At 44.2% G+C, this 18,130-nt stretch overlaps 1 protein-coding gene across 2 annotated transcripts in view; it reads right to left on the minus strand.

The window, feature by feature from the left end:
• arhgap35a (Rho GTPase activating protein 35a) overlaps nt 1-18,130 on the minus strand; it is a 57,413-nt gene that overhangs the window by 18,560 nt on the left and 20,723 nt on the right. For both annotated transcript variants that reach the window (XM_053873423.1, XM_053873424.1), the window contains exon 2: nt 2,122-5,946. In XM_053873423.1, the coding sequence (XP_053729398.1) occupies nt 2,122-5,835 (3,714 nt within the window). In that variant the 5' untranslated portion in view covers nt 5,836-5,946. The remainder of the gene's footprint in view (nt 1-2,121; nt 5,947-18,130) is intronic.

The following is an 18,130-nucleotide window of genomic DNA, read 5'->3' on the forward strand; positions in this document are numbered from 1 at the left end:
AGGGCACTCGACTACAACTAGGTGACTGAGGAATTTAAAACATTTCACTTGCCGGCTGAGAAGATTCGAAAAAAAAAAAAAAAAAAAAAAAAAACCTTGAGGAGAGAGAGGACGGGAGAGATAGAGGGGAAATGTTTCCGGCCTCTTGCTCAGAGAGGAAGGAAGGCAAAGGTGGTAGCTCAAAATGGACTCAAGCAGAAAGTGCCCACTATGTCAATATGGAGTTGTGACCACCATTCACGTGACGGTGCACCGGTGGCATAGGATGAGTAACAACAGCATGCAGCCTCAATGATTTTAATAAAATCACCCTCAAAACCAGAGTCAGACTTTCACAGAAGCCTGAAAGTATTTCTTGTAAACACACCACTTTCACTTCTGCAATCCATCCTGTGAATCGACCGGATAACAAGAACGATTACACAAAAAGGGGAGCAGGCAGAAGCAGCTTGGAAATGGATTACTTTCAGACTGCTTTATAGAAACCGCTGTTCACGTAAATAACTCTACATTCGAGTTGTCTTCGTTTCCACTTCCCGACTCAAAGTTTAATAATCATCGACCCACTCCTCCTGTGTGCTGAATTACATTCACGGGTTAGAAATCGGGCCTCCTTGACTTTCAATCCTTTTATCTCCACCACTCACCAATGTATTGCTCGCGAGGACAGGAGTCTGACCTGACAATCACCTCACTGTCAGAGATTTAATTTAGCCGCTTCATCACAAGAACACTGACACAACATTGAGCGTGATGATGATTACCACCAGCCATTAGCCAGAAAGGTTAGCGCTAAGAATACACAACCTTTGATATTACGTCTGTTTTGCCGCTGATTTATAGAGCTTTCCTGCGAATACCTGTGCATCATAACTGAATGTTTGATTACCGTAATCACCAATCCCTCGTTTGTAACCTACTTAATGCTCCGTAATTATCCCAGATGCACGAGAAAATCATCCACAGCTGCACCTTCTGTTCAACAGCATATGTGAATGAGCGACATGCCGTAGCGATGAGCCCGGCAGTGTCAGGTCAAAGACTCTAACAGGCACACGCCTTTTATAAAGACCACGGCACGAGTGTTTGTGCGCATTAACGTCACTTAAGACAGCAAAACTTGACTTTAAAGAGAAACACAGAATGTCAAAAACATGATTAAAATGAGGGGAAATGGACAAATGGCATAGATATTAGAATACAATCCAATGACTGCACGATAACTCGATGATGGGAAGTTAGTTTCAAAAATGTAATTTTTACTTTAATATTGAACACTACTATTGATATGTTCTCTCATCTATGCGAAGCCTTCACACTGAACTGAGAAATAACAACAGAAAAAAGAATCTATGTTTGGTGGTCCACATATTTTCCCGACATATATTGAACTGGGAAAAGCTCAACACGTGGGTGTATTAAAAAAAGATTGTTGAGATGAATTATCAGTAAAAAGAAAGTAAAAAGGATTCAAGGTTCTTCAGAAATACACCAAAGTAAACCAGTCAATAGAGTTTGTTCGCAAATTGATGCAAAACAGTTCATTCGTGTTTTCATTCATGTTTTTTTTTTACATATTTTAATGGGCTTGCTAACTTGCTACCCATGGTCCCAAGTCCCTTTCGGTTGGTGACACTATAACAATGTACTGAAAAAAGGTGTGAGGAAACCCAAAGTTGTTATTTTCTTATTTGAAAAGGCTGATGTGAACACAGTGTTGTGCACAAACATGCCGCGTCCCCTCTCATTAGAGGTTCCTGTTAGAGAGCATAGTTGGCCTCTTTCTTCTGATGATCGAGCTTGTCTAAAAGGCTCCCACTGGGGAGTCAGTAAAAAGTGTGGCACAGAGGCCTTCAGAACTTCAGAAGTATTTTGGACTGCAGGAAAATTCAGACTCATTAGTTGTTTTCAACTTTTGAATATAAAAGCTTATCTGGCAAAAACACTTGGCAGTAAATTTGATGAACTAATGGTACTTTTGATGAGCAGTACATTATGTTCAAAGGCACATCTTAGGGTAGAAAGCACTGACTTTCATCTCTTCACAGGACAGAATCAACTTTTGGTCTCAATTTATTTGAAGGAAATTTTTATAGAAGAAGTTAGAAGAAGTGCACCCACCTTTGTGTTTCTGCGCAGGCTCTTCAGGATGTTTCTTCTTTTCGGGTCCTCACTCTCCTCAATGGAATTGTCCTTTTGAGCCCCATCATCAAGACTGGCTTTGGGTGGGCCCCCCATCTCGTCGTCGCTGCCTATCGAGAAGCTCGTCCTAAAATTACTGAACTTTCCGAGCCGTTTGGATCTGTCTCTGTACAGCTTGGGCTTCACCCCGATGGCAGACAATTTCCGTCTGCGCTCCAGCGAACTGCTGTCAGCCTCACTGTCCGACCCGTTCCCTCCAGTACTCCCGTTGGAGTGACCCTTGTTGGCATTCCGGATGGTGATGATCTTGCCTTGCGTGCTGTCGTGTGGGACAGAGTAAATCATCTCTTCTTCGGGAAGTCGAGGTTTGCTCACGGCATCCATTGGCTCTGCGTAATCTGAAGGGTCATAACCACCATCGCTACCAGGAGCCCACGTGACAGCTTGAGGTAAAGAACGACGATTGGTGCCGACGTGCTGATCCGTGAAATGGCTAATACTGACCTTACGGACTGGTTTGGGCTTGACTTGTGGGGGGACCTTGTTGTTTAACTTGCTCTCGAAGGCGCTTAGCTCAGAAATGACTGAGAAAGTGTCACCTGATTCCAGGTCTGGTATCTTAAAGCTCCCCAGATGGGAGCTGAGAGTAGAGTACGGAGGTGATGGGTCGATGTCATCCTCCGAGTCCATCAGAATGTTAACCGGACTTGGAGAGCCGTGGCGGGGACTGGTACTTTCATTGGTACATGCCTCAGCCACGTTATCGTACATGTGTGTGGCTTCCACAATCGTGCGCTTCTCCACAACTTCCTTGAGAAAAGCTTGGAACATATCTATCTTATGAAGCCCACCTACCACCCCACCGTGTCCACAGATCACCGTGTTGAATCTGGCCTCAATTTCATGGGCAAGCTCCTCGCCTTGGCTGATCTGCTCCCTAGCTGACTCAGAGTCTGATAGCTCCATTTGGCTCTCACCTACTGCTATCAACTGAACTGGTATGATGTCCTGGACCTCACACAGAAAAGCGCATAATGTTTCCATGGATGCTTTGCGCCGTGCTGAGTACACAGCAATGTAGCCATGAACAAGTTTTGTCTTGCGAAGAGCGAACGAAGAATGAAAGGAAAGAATGGAGAGCTCAATAGTTTGTCGTTGACCACTAATATTGAGATCTAGTAAAACAGAGGTACCACTGTTAAGGCTAGAAACAGGACGACAATGCTGTGGCAGGAGAAAGGGGGCAAGAAGTTGGTCAAGATCATACGTGTCTCCACACATGAGGCACATGACGATCTTTAGGTCTGTTTCGAGCATGACCTGGGTCTGTGGATCTCTGAAGGCAGAGGAAGGTGGTGGTAGGGGAGGAGAGCAGCTGCCTATGCTTCGTCTTGTTTCTAACAGACCTCGCAACAGTTGGTTGACTTGCCTTTCACTGACATTACGCCCGTAACCTACACCAGGAGAGGCAGGGTCTAAGTAGGAACACTGCAGCTTCCCTGCCACGTGCAGCCCTTGCTGTATAAGAGTCTGTGCCGTCTCCACGCCAATATCTCCGATAGAACCAACGCCTCTTTTCGTCACAAGAAGTAGAGACAGTGGGAGTTGTGACAAACTGTTTTCTCTTTCTCTGCGACTTATCGTCGAGTCCCTGATCTTCTCCAAACTCTCAACGACATAGGAGAGGGACTCCTTTGAGTTGTACAAACATAAGCAACCATGAGGTGTAAAGGTCGGCGTGTGGAAGGAATTGACTGGCAGGCGTACATTGCCCTCGATCGGACGGAGGGCTAGCTCATAAATCTTTCCGTCCAGAACGTACCGGTCATCACTGCTGCACATAGCCCTGATCTCATTTGCCATCTCTCTTGCTAGTCCATCTTTCCCCAAAATGACCAGATTGATCCGCTCGGCCCTCCCTCCTTCCAGCCTGGAGCTGTCAGAAGCATAGCGTGTCGGGTATTGAGAAGCTAATATCTGCTCAATTTTGGTGTCCACACAATGCGGGCTGTTGGGACAAGTGTCTTTTGTTGGGTGGTAGACAAAGTGAATGTGTTTCAAAACTAGGGCGTCCCTCTCCGCCTGAAGCTTCTGCAGGGCTTTGAACCTTTGCTCCTCACCTAAAACCTCTTGAATGGCTCCCATCTTCTCTTTACTCGGCTTGGCGTCAACTTCCAGCTCATAAAAAAGCTCAGAGTATTCTAGAAGGAGTTCCTGGAAGTCCTCTTTGGCTCTGTCAATGATTTCCTTCTGGTGCTTGTTGTAAATATCCAGATATTCAGCTTCATCAAGCCACTGATAAAAGTCTTCATTCATGATGAAACTCCGAGCTTCCTCCCATGGTTTTCCAGGAGTAATGAATGGAGAAACGCTCAACTTTTCCTTGAACTCCCACCGCATCTCAGCCCGTTTGCGTTCATTGCGTAGCTGCTCCAGGTGTGTCTCGTATATGGCTTCAGCAGCAGGAGTTTCAAGAAGGTCCTGTGGAATTCTGTCATCGTCCATGTTATCAATGTGCTGTGTAGTCTCCCAAGGCGTGTCATCCAGCACCACAAACCACTGGGTGAACTCTCTTTTTGTCTCCAAGACTTTCTGAACTCCAGACCAACTGAGGTGGTCAATCTCATCCAACTCAGGCAAGAGTGTGGACAAGGCCTGCGGGAGAGTAGCCAGATAGGCTTTCCTTCGTTTTTCAATGTGCTCTTGCTTAAGTCTGTGCACATGCTGCTGGAACAGTTTCTTGGCTTTTGCAGTACCCTCAAGAAAAACATAGTCCTTGTACTCTGGGTCAGACTGCATGCGACGACTCGTAGCCGGCCATGTCTCATTATGACTCTTCACAAATCGACTCACGAGCCACTCATACCGATCTTTTGCAGAGGCAATTTGTTGACTCTGTTGTTTCAGTGCCTCAAAATAAGGGATGATTTTGGGCTTTCCTCTACCTTTGTCTATTAACTGAACCAAGGTCAGAAAGGCTAGGTCAACATTGACGTTTGAGCGTGCAGATGTCTCTACGACTTGGAGGTTTTTCTTAGCTAGGGCGAACGTGTGCGAGTCTTTAATGTAGCGCTCAACGCCTTCATCACATTTGGTGAGAACTAACACCACAGGTTTCTTTGTTTTGGCTAGCTGGTTGTACAAGTTGGTGACGAACTTCATCTGGTCCTCAAAACTCCGGTTCATTCCCCTGCTAACATCTACGCAGAGTAAAAATCCATCCACCATTATTTTGCCTTCAGGCATTTGTTTTTGCTCAAAGTCCTGTTCCAAGCCCAACTGGTCCGTGCAGAAGTACATCAGTTTTTCGGCAGAAGCCAGCTTGGTGGAGGCCGCCCTCTTGATGTACGGCTGCAGTGCCGTACTTCTGTGTGGTTGGAATGTCTGATCATCGATAAATTCAGTTTGTTCCACCACATTCATACGACACTCTGGTCCTTCTTCCAGTGTGCGCCCAGCTTCTCCCCAAAACAGGAAATGATCATTGTTGACCACCCTCCCACCAAAGTCACTGGTGCTGAGGACGGAGGTGTGGTCCAGGTGAAAGTCATCCGCACTCGGCCTGACAAATCGGTTACACAGGCAGGACTTCCCCACGCCACACTGGCCTTTCTCTTTCTCCGTTCCAGACAGCCCGACCACGACCAGGTTGTAGGTGGGTGTCCGGGCATCTTGCTTCTTGGCCATCATCATCGCTGGTTGAGGCTCATCCTGCCATGCTGCCGTCGAGCTTTAAGTTGCAGGAGACTGCTGCACATGCAGCGTGTCCATACAAGGGTGGGGTCACTGGACTGGGGTCTTGCCCTGCAGGATCAAGAAAGAAAAGGTTATTTCATTAACAGGCAACACATTACTGCACTAGAATACTGAGAACTCGCCACATGAATTAATCTAATGTAACTGCTTAAGCACAGTTAATAATAAATCCAATTTGGGGGGAAAGATTAAGGTCAGAAGCGTATAATTCAATAAAATGCAGCAGTGCAACTGCACTACGGACAGTGCTGGAAGTCCACATTGCCAATATCTGCTGTGTAGGAGTGGTGGAATTTTAACAACAGACCCATGACTGCGGCACACGCTCCAGCAGTACACATGTTGCACAATTAAAAAGCAGTATGCTTCTCTAACACAAAAAACATACACACAAAAGATGAAAGCAGATAAGTGTCACCGCACCTCGCTAAAGCTGCTAATTGGCCGACGAGGGAAGGCAGCTTTTTTGTTTCAGAAGCTGCCTGTTGGCTGCTTCACTTGGAAGAAAAACACATCCTCACCTAATTGTTTTTTTTTCGCAATGTCAAATCCATCTAGATGGGAAACACAGACCCTTAAATTAGCAGTTAAGTCAGATTTTCTTCGTTTTTAATCCGATCATCTCCATATCACAACCATTCGATGGTCATCAAAAGTCTTAACTGCTCGTGAAATGCTGTAAAAGACCTCATCGCAGCTAAATTGAGGTTGTCAGGGCACACAGTTCTGTGGAATGTAAACCACATTATAACAACCATTGAAGAGCACTGGTGGAAATAAACGTTGAGAATGACTTTTAGACAAGTGGCTGCTGAATTGCATCGTAATGACCTTGACTGGTAGACGGTGGAAGGAGCGCCCGTTTCAACAGGAGCACCAGGTACTTCTGAAAGCATTGGAATTGCATTAAAACCATTATGCAGTGAACTGTTATGACACCAATAGAGCTGACCGAGGGAGTCACATTGACAGATAAGTATGGATACCAGACCTACATTAGCACAAGCGACCTACATAACCCTACATGAATATGTATGGATGCTGGTGCTGACAGCTCAGACTGTTTTCCTCCATAATAAACAACCAACTGCCTTATTTTATGATAATACATAACACAAAACCCTGAAGCACTCACTGCTGCCTGCTGAGGCACAAAATGTGAGAGACCCACATCTGCTTAAAAGACTCCACCTATATTTTTGTAGGAATGTTTGTGTTTTTCACAGTACTTCATGACACCACACGCAATCAAAGAATATTTCTGCAGCAAAAATGAAACCCAGTCACCTCTGTCTGAGGCACAAAGCAAAACAAACGGCAGACTCCAATCTAATCCTCACGTGACGTGACAGTTTTCTAACTCTGGCGGAGGAAAAGACTAATAATAATAATTGCAGCAAAAATGTAATTGATGTTAGGAATGCAGAAGTCTGCCTGTTTTAACAGCCCCCCCGCCCGACTGACAGTTAAAGAGGAACATTTTAAGCACAATACATCCAGTCATTCGGGGAATACGCTTCCTCTTTCCGAAGACCAATAAAAGCAGCAGTGCCAGAGCTGCACTCGCCTCAGTTCAGCGAAAGAGCAGTCAGCCAACCAGTCTCCCAGTTCACCCTGGGGCCTGATATGTGCTGCGCATGTCACACCACATACCACTGTCTCGGGGCCTAGGGATGTATTAGAGATGAGCTGGATAGGTTAGGGCCTGCGCTACGTCTGCCTCTGACCCCAAAACACAAGGGTAAGCAGAAGACAAAAAAAGCAGGAGGAGGTCGACAACGTGCAGGAAGGAGTGGAAGCTTTTGTTGGGAGGAGGTGTATGTTAGCAAGTTAGTGCAGAAGAATGGCTATGGAGGGAAGAGGGGAAAGGTCAGTGGCACAGGTCATGTGAGCTGCACACTGGAATCCCCTCAGGAAAGAGGGTCAGACCGAAAGAATTATGGGCGAAGGTCCAGCCCTTAACACCACTCTCCACACATAATCCAAAACTTACTTAGGACCATCCCAAAAGCCACATCTTCATTTGCCATTCTTGTCATTCCTCCTTGTCACAAGGGTCCAGTCAATCTGCCCGGTGGAAACAACTTGTGACAGCAGTCTTGCGCTGACTAAGGCACCCCTTTCTAGGTCACTGATGTCTGAGGGACAATGGCAGCCAATATGATGGGCTGCATATGTGGGGTACTGGAGAGTAGCTGGAGCTAATGCCAGGGCACTGGTGCGTGAGGTTAATGAAAACATGTGCTACAAAGGATAGCAGGGAGACACTGTGTTCACCAGCCATGATAAAGAATGATGCAGCATGCAGGGGGGCAGCATTCCTTTCATTTCCCAGCTCACAAGAGCATTGGCCTGAAGTTTGCGAAGAGTCATGACACCGACGAGGGCCCACCAGTGTCCTGCTTCCACGATGACAGACATATCAAGACATGTTTTTGACTCTGCCTCAGAGACGGGAAAAGATGGAAAGTGCTTTTCAGTTTCCACGCGAGTCTTCTGGTTGCACAATCGTCTAAACTCAGGAAGGCTGGGAGTTGACAGAAACAAAGGTCATGAAATAATTATGAAGCAGCGCGATGGTGGTGGTGATGATGATGACGGGGGGGCAGCAGGGAAAAACTTTCTGCTATTCTCTTAAGGACATGGCTGAACAGCCCTGGCCAGGAAATGTTTTCTGTCAGCAACAAGAGAGACTACGCCGAACCTCCTTCCCCACTTCCTCTTATTCTTCTGTTTCATACTTTGTCTCGATTACGGTTGTGAACTGCTTTTGGAACTGGTCTATAATAAACCAGAGCTCACCCCGAGGACCAATTTCAAAAGTTATGTATGAATGAATCAACGGCTTTGGATCTCCCCTAAATAAAAGGACATTAGTTACCTTTCAATTTTTTTTATCAGTGACTTAAAAAAAAGGAAAAAATGTTGGACTGATTTAGTCAATGCTTTGCAAAATCCTGATAGCTTGTTCTGATGTAACTAGCATTGTCAAATACTGATGAAATTTCATAAATAGAGTAGAATAGACCAATTAATTCAATTACATTTCTATCAAAATACACTTGAGAAGTTTTGAATAACAAATCTTTCAGAGTCATTGAACTACATGACTATAACAACCATGTAGTTCAAGGTGTTGATATAGAGATATTTGTTAACCTCATGAAAATACAGTAGAATAAATGAAAATGTTCACAGTCCTTTTCTATGTACCGACATGTTAGGTCAAGATTGGTTGGCTTCCTACTAAGCCCACTGGTTTTCGAGTTGCGCTGTTCATGGTGTAAGTCAGATTTCTTCATATATGATTGAAAGCCATCCTGCGAAATGACTGTTTTCCCAGCTCAACAAAAAGTCCAGTCCGGTACAAGACAATCCAAAAAGTGTCAGTGGGACAATGACTTCTTATAACAGAAGCATTTATAAAGTCAGCATGTCACATGCTGGACACCTCGTAAGTTGAAGTCGAAGTCACTTCTTGCTTAATCTATCTCGGTCAGATTGAAAGACGTATTCTTATTAAACATTTTAGCTCAATTATGTTTTAATCACAACCTAATGTCTTTGATTTAATCTGCTAATTTCACATAACAACCATATAACAAGCTTATTACATGCAGCATCGGCGACTGAGTTTCTTCACAGGCTTTTATTGAATACTACTACAAACACATCATGATTAAGGCAATGATACATTGTAAAGTAATGTTCCAACAAACACTGGCAGCGTAACAGTGTTCTCCAAATATTGGCAAACAGCAATCACATTTTAATACTGGGATGTGCTCCGAGCCAACTGGCAGCCTCGGCACTAATATTGCCAGAATCAACCGAGGACTGTTTAATAATGATCACAATTTAAAGTCAAAATTCTGATCACGGATTCTTGGGTTTATTACAGCACACTGAAGCGTTCACCAGCTGTCAATCAAGCAGCTCCACCATCACAATCGTACACGAAAACCGCTAACATCCAGGCAGCAAAATTAACAGCATCGGAAAGTGCTTTTCTATATACAGTCCACGCAGGTTATGATCCAGGAGAGCAGGTCAGTTGTGACTAGGATTACGGATTAGCTCTGGCTATTTTCATCTTTCCATTTGCAGGATCACAGGCAGCACTGCCTGTCCATTAACGTGATCCGATCACAGAGTGATACAACGGCAAATATGACAGAGAAACAGACCTCAGACATAGGAAACAAATCACCTTCCCATGGTGGAACTAACTGGAAGCAGCTTCGTGGGGTGGAGTGCTGCAGCAGCATTGAGAGGGTGAGTGTGAGTTTGTTTGCCTCCTCCCTCAGTGTTCAATCCATCTAAACAGGTGATGAAACTGAATTCACTCACTGTGGCAAGAGATGCGAAATCATTACAGAACTTAACAAAAGATAGGGGGATTACCAAGATTATGAACTCCTTAAATGCATCATTAATCAAGAAGTAGCAGAGATAAAATTTAACATGAAACTCAATTATGAAAAAAGACAGCTTGCTCTCTCTCCCTCAAATGAAATGGGATTTTGATACGGGAAGTGCAATCTGGCACTGCTGCAATAGACTGCCGTAACCCTGAGAAGGTTGGTGGACGTCAGAGACAGGAAGGATGCAGGCGCAACAAAAAAGAAGGTCGACGACAGACAAATATGAAGACGTTGGATAGCCACATTCATCATGAAGGGTTGAAATTGAAGGACATCCAGGCTGCGATAAAACATGGAATGGCTTATTTTTGGGAGCAGGAAGGCAGATGACAACTGTGGCACTGCGGTTTAACCTCTTCAACTGCAGCAGGAGGCCTCAGTGATATCATTGCTAAATATAATGGCCTGAAAGCCACAAGTGACTCGTATAAACTGGAACTTGCAGCATAAAAACAGGCCATGATGCTCATTGTAAACATGCACAGACACTAGTTTTATTTTTAGATGAAAAAAAAATTGCATTAGAGGTGTGTCAGGCAAACACACAAATAGCCAGAAAAACGCCACTTTAACTTAAAGTTTGACTGATGTTTAATTACATTCATACTTCTGGGAAAAAAAACAATGACCCTGTATTTAGTTGCAATGAAATCAGTTATACGTTTCAGTCCATTTCAGAATCACAAATCTCCTTCTAAGGTTGTTCACCCTAAGTGGGGGGAAACCTTCATCACACTTAGTTCAAAACAACAGGAGCCTGAACAAGGAGGTGTTGCAATTAGTGCACGGAGATTCCATTCACTCGGCAGCAGATGAAGTGATAGGACATTAAACACTAGCGGTGGAAACATCTGCCCATCCTTCCATCTGCAGACCAACAAGCCACATCGAGTGCACGGAGGAAAGCAGGCTCCTTACTACTGTTTATAGTGCCTTAATATTTAATATCAAATTGTAGGTGCCACAATAAAAAAAATAAATCTGACAGCTCTGTTAAGAGTCATGACATCTGTTTTTCAAGTGTTTAATATACTTGCAAAAACAAAGGTATTTTGTTCAATATGTGACCCAAAAAATACCTTCAGCTACAAGCATGCATAAGAAACCATTGCTACGCCTGTAATTGTCATTTGCCACACATTATTTTTACCATCATAACAGCTGCAGCAGACACAAATCTTGGTCGTGTTACCTTATTTTTATGATGCACACATTAGATTTTTCACCTGTGAATGTCAGTCAACATACACTTCTTCACTTCCGTTCATGCAACTGAAAAATAATTGGCCTCTGAGTTAAAGAAACCCCTAAGCGCTTTCCGATTGAGCCTCGAGGAGAGCTAATTCCCTTCTACTAAACCAGTCTGTGTGTGTGTGTATAGTATGGCAGTGTGCCCCTTGTTTCAGATTTAATAGCCTCCATTGTTGAGTCTATTGGACAAATTTGCATATGCTCCATATCCGTCTGGGACGTAGCCGCTTGTTTGTTGCCGTTGTATCGAGTTTGGCAGGGGTACAGAACAGCTGCATGGGATGTCTGCGTGCGTGTGTGTGTGCGTATGCGTGCAGCGGCGCTGACGCTGACAAGAGCTCCAGCAGGGGAGTAGAGATCACATCGCTGCTAATATTACCATCAGACAGCCGGAGAGCCTGACAGAGGCTGGTTCATGGTTACATCAGAATAAATACATGCCTGTGCACGATTCACAGATGATGTAGCTCCTGTGTTTGCACCGACACAACCCACCAAATTTGATGGATTAATTCATAAATGCAAGAGAAGCTGCGATGGTGCTTTCAGGAGCAAAACAGGCGTGTTATGAGGGAGCGTGGGTGGCGAAACGCACCTCACATTCTGACACCAAATTAAGTATACTAAATGTACTCCCAGAAAGAGTAGTATAATACATAGAAGTGAAGAGAGGAACACATAAGGAAATCTCTTATTTTTGGGGCACAAATCCGCTGTTGTGATATTTATAGTTTAGTAGAGCTGAAATAAATTAAATGTTCCCTTCGTGAATTAATATGAAGTAACTGCATTTTAATAGTGAACATTTATTTGTTTCATCTCAAAGCCCTCCTTCCATCTGGACGTGTAACCTGCTGAATTTGTATATCACAAGGTGTTATGGATCTACATGGTGGGGTCAAACCTCAACCAGGAGATCATCCAAACACTTAGTAGATGACAGATGGTCCTCACAGACACCAGCCTCCCTCAACCTAGACCATATGCTCTCATCTAGACAGCATTCCTTGAACAAACGCCCTTTAACTTCACAGCCCTTGGCTTAAAAAGTAAAAGCAAGCTGAAATAAAATATGTTTTAAGGCTTGTTTCTTCTTCAACAAGAGGAATGTTCATGCACTGCTGGATCTGGAGTCCAATTAAGCTGGGAAATGACAAGAATGAAGGAAGGAGGATGGGCCAGAAGGGGGGAAGGAGATAATAAAAAAAGCAATTTCTGCTGAAATGTTTGGAAATATTACAGTGTTGGACGCCACATTCACACTAAACACCACACTGATGAATCCTGGTGCGACACTGTTGAGCTTTCCAGTATCATTTAGCTCTGATTAAAGGACAGCGTGCTGCTGGAGAGGCAGGTGGAAATGGATGCCACACGAGTTAAGAAGACTTGTGAAAGAAAACCAGTCTCCCAGTGTTTCCTCTGTTATACAGATAAGGCTCTAATTATTTCACAAATCTGGCACGTTAAATTCACCTAATAAGTGCCCATGATATGAGAGACAAAAGACTTGAGTGACTGCTTCAGTTTTTTTATGCACTGTGTGATACAAGGGATGGCCAAGGTGTTAGCGTGCAGAGCTGAAAGATCGCCTATATGGTCTACATCCAGATATACAACACAAAACCAACAACGTCCCTTTCCCCTGCTTGTCCTACGTGTGAAGCTGTGGGAGTAGCAAATGTCATTTTTGCACTTGCCTTTCACTTTACAGCGAAGACCTTCTCACCACAAACATCTTTTCCTGGTGGCACCTGATAGACAGCTGAAGTCAGCCAATAGCAAACGTCAGACATCCTACAATCCATGTGTATTATGTTCATATTTTTCCAAAAAATAATTGGTCAACTATTTTGTCAGTTGAGTAGTCACAACCACTGGTTGACGAGTATATTCGGGTTGACTAACTCGCCACACGAACGATTATTCTAAAAAAAAAAAACCCAAAATGTGTCATTTTATTATTTCATTAAAACATGGGAATCCCAGTATTTGTGATGTAACAATGATCATCATCATCAGTATCCACCGTAAGATCACCCATTCGGAGCCAGAGGAGAAATGTGACTTCAAGAAAAACTGTATTTAAAAGCTGTTGAATGATTGCATTACCCAAAAGCCCTTGAAGCAGAGTTACATTTTTCACTCTCAAACGTGGGACCATTTTTAAATGTCACCCGTACAGAAGTAGGTGTGCCAGACTCTCCCCGATGAAAGGCAAAAAAGAAAAATGAGAGTTCCTTATACAAAGATGGAAATAGAGAAGAAAGAGGATGTTTGGAAAGAATATCAGGAGCAAGCAAAATGCAAAGTAAGAAAGGAGGTTGAGGGAGGTGGGTTTTGTAGGGTTGTGCTGCAGGAGGAGGAGGAGGAGAAGGAGGAGAGGCGCAGGCTGACACGGGCAGCTTCTGGTAAGTGTTAAGCGCTTGTGGTTGGCTAATGGTACACAGACAAGGCTACTTTACAATCACTCTTCTCCACTTTTACTGCCATTACCCTGACAAGCATCAACAAGAACGAACAGCGCCGCTATTAAAACAGACAACCAGTCCGTACTTCATCGCTAATCCGAGAATACCTCTTAAGATCTTATAGAACAAAAGTATTATAAAGTCTCCCAGAGGACAGTTAGACAGCACTTTATACCACCAAATACCTGGCTGACGCTGGTCAAAGCTTTAATGAAAATGACAAACTGGGACATCGAGGCGAATATCAAAGATGGAGGATCACTTAAGAGAGAAAGAAACGACTGAGACAATTGAAAACACCTGAACCTGCCACGGCGTCAATTAAAGATAATCGCTGTTTAAGTTGTTGCCACAGCAACCAACTGTTGGCACGAAGGCAGACGCTGCACAGCCCCGATTCCCTCCCACTCTTCTTCACTTGCACTTTTTCCAAGAGATGCAATCTCCCTTTCCGCCCGCCAGCGAGCTCGGCTAAAGTGCAATACACTCATGGGCAATAAAGAGCCAAAGAAATGCATAATTTCCACAGTTTAATGACCTTGTGAGAAAGTTGCCCCACATTTGTCTCCTCGGTGGCAGCAAATTAAGAGAATTCAAGCAGCAGCGAAGAATTAATAAGAGCGTCTTCTCCTCACGAAGCTTGAAAATGCATCGCATCTAAGGACCTTTAAATGCTGTTTTTACGTCAAGCTGCAACACAATAGATTCATGCGTTCAGACAGAAAGAAAAATAACTTCGAAGAGCTGGAAAAAGAAAAGCCACCACCATGATTTATCTTCCTGTTCGCATGTGATGAATGCTAGCTTTGCTAAGAAAGCCAATTAGTTACACCTTCTAAATTGTGCCAACAAATAAATGATCCTCCATTACCAGCGTACAAACACGACAAAGCACAACATATAGACTAATACCTCGAGAAGAAACGTTTAATAAACTTCATGGCTTCCTCGAAGACAAAAGGTTCTAGCTCAACCGCTGCCGGGGACGCAGCACAGCCCTGCCTGGCAAAAACTGTAAGAAGCTACTAATTAAAAAAAATAATTTAAAAAACAGCAACGATATTAGGGATGCTCCGATTAGGATTTTTGCAGCCGATCACCGATAGAGATTACATGGATTTACTATGAATTTGTGATCAAAACGATGAGACCTTACGTGTACATGGTGTGAATAAATTGACAATTAAATCATTTTAATTCATACACGTTTTTATACACCTCCTAAGGGAGGAAAAAGAGGAAAAATCTTGCATCAACCTTTAAGTCAATGAGAGACGTCGCAGTTTGGTGAGGCTCTTGGGACTTTGCCCTGTCTGTGAAATATTTACATGCAGGCTGCTTGTAGCTGGACTGGCTGCATTTATGAATGTTTCTACTCCGGACATGGTTGTGATCGGCAGTGACGGGTAGTGATTGGCATTCACAGATCATGCAGATATTGGTCGATTATGATCAGTGGCCGATTGATCGGAGCATTCCTAATCAATATAGCTAACACATTATTGTGCACATAACGTCAAATAGCGACTATTTCCGAATGCAGTCTTGGTCTATTGTTGGCAGTACTGTTATGAAGCTCCTGCAGCACATACAGTAGATGTGCGAAGAAGAGCTCAACACTGAAACTACACAAATGAATGGCTGACCCTCAGGACCTCATGAAAACGCAGAAAGCAACCAATACTGAATCCCTTCCAAGGTCAACCAAACCCCGCACTTTTATTGGAACCTGTTCTTCTACCACAATACATTTGGACACCAAAATAAACAAAGTAAAAAATGATGCTCATTTCCAGCAAAAAAAAACAACAACTAAAGAGCGGGTAAATAAAGCACCATCAACAAAACAAGAAGTAAATGACATGGCTGAAAGGGCGAAAGTGTATGTATCAGTGTCGGAAACGCAGAGCAGCATTTTGTGGAACCAGTAAATGCAAAGGTCTGGTGTGAAATAGCTGACCACTGCTCAAGACTTTCCGTGTAAAGGTTACAGAAGTTATGCTTATTTGTCCATTTAAGTCTCGAGGCGCGGCTCGGAGTCATCAGAGTACCGGTCTGGTCTTCACTGCCCCAGGCTACAGAGTCTGAAGCCTGAAGACAGAATCCTGTTGCATAAATTTGAACGGCTATAGAGTCGTGGCCAGAAATATTCCAGACAAGCGATGTGACCCAGAAGTCACAGTCATTCCTGTTGGTGCTACAGAGTGTCTCGTCCTCTCGCTAAAACCCCCAGCCAGCATGGAGACTGGCAGCTGGAGGTCACAACACTAATCTGGAGGACTGGATCTGTCAAGAGAGTCTGTGGATTTGATTAGAACTGCAGAGACTGCAAAGGAGAGCAGTGGACGCCATGTCGAAGCCGAACCCTGACAGCACACCACCGCCATCGATTAAGTCGCAGTGGTAAAAATGCAGAATTACATCGACCCTTATTGACCTCTATCCTGCTCCATTCTGAAAGTTACGTGTATGTCGAATGACATTTTATTCTGTTGGCGGGTTTCTTGTTCGGTTGTCTCACACCCTCAGGAAAATGACACCGAAATTACAAGGAAAACCAAGCAACAGAATAGACGCACAGCTCTTCAGGCTGGCACTGCTGCCCCTCCACTTCATCATTTCTCAGGGCTATTGTTTGAGTCCTCTGGCCAGTCTTGCTGATGGCAGTTACATTTTTTTTGCTGACATCACAGGTCCAAGCGAGGGGAAAAAGATAAACCTGCCATCGGGTGAATTAGTGTGCAGTTATTCAGGCCACTTCCTGTTTGGACACCTAATTCCAGCACTTTTATCTGCATGGACTGTGTGTTTACTGGTCTTAAAGTTCGCAATATAAGCAGCAAGCAAAGCCAGAAATGCCCATCGGCTTCCATTAACGTCGCCAATCAAGTCTTGAAATGAACTGAACTCGGACCAGACGGCTGCAAGCTTATCTTGACGCCGCAAAAGAAGCACAGATTAAGTGTGGAATTGTGAAAAATCTAATTTACAACTCTGCCTGACGTGGCATTTTCTGACATTTAAAAAGTATGATTAATTTCATTTCAACATTCCTCTCGGTCATTGCTTTTGTCTTCTCATTCAGCATTCTACTTTTAACTCTGAATTTCAGGAGCATTAGCATAATCTCTGAGGGACAAGGGAGAACCAACACCTTAGCCAATGGTCCACGTTGTCCGGAGCCATCTATTCTCTCCAAGTCCTCACTAAGCCTGTCAAAAGTATCAATACTCAAACGCAGGATACTATACAGAGTTGCCAAGGCACCAACACTACACAGTGGGCACCTGCACACTGGCAGCGCAGCAGCAGATGCCCAGGCAGGTTAACAAATTTAATACACCCCAGTCCCTACTGCAGACCTTCCTCATCTCCTTCCCCCTTATTCATGCAACATAATCCCTGTTTCCTGTCTTAAACGTCTCGTATGAGCTGTTCTTCTCATATCTCCAGGCACCCTCACCACTAATGGCAACCCCTTCACTCTAACCTGGTGCAGACACCTGCACCTGAAAAGGCGTCCTTTGTGGATCAGCATGAGACCCCAGCTCTAAACCATACACTACAGCAGCCCTCACTCCTGACCTCACATTTTAGCTAAATTAGGAGAGACTAACACGCTTCAATGCTGGATGAATCTTGAGCTACGATTGACTCCATCAAGACATCCACACTGAGGCATAAAAGTCAAAAGGTAACTGCTGTTATCCCAGCCAAAGCTTCCTTCTAAAGAACCTCAATACACCCTTCTCTTTCATACCTCATCCTTTTCTTTGCAGCCTCTACGCTTGAGCGAGTCTCGGATGCTACACCGCTTCCTCCTCGTGCTGACGTCACCTCTCCTCACAAAGACAGAAATGCACACACTCTGTGAGCCCTACCACCCATAAGCCTCCGTAATCCTTGATCTCAGACAAAGGCAGGGGACACTCACACTCACGCAGGCACTCCACCTGTCCGTTCTGGAGATTTGGGTCTGTATATTGATGACTGCTGTCAGGTCATAACTGTCATTGCCCTGTGAAGGGCTTATTCCACCAGCATCCTCTCGACACATATCAGGGGATTTAAACTTCTATTTTCTTC

Source organism: Synchiropus splendidus, chromosome 8, assembly GCF_027744825.2.
Source record: "Synchiropus splendidus isolate RoL2022-P1 chromosome 8, RoL_Sspl_1.0, whole genome shotgun sequence".
In the NCBI taxonomy this organism is placed as follows: Eukaryota; Metazoa; Chordata; class Actinopteri; order Syngnathiformes; family Callionymidae; genus Synchiropus; species Synchiropus splendidus.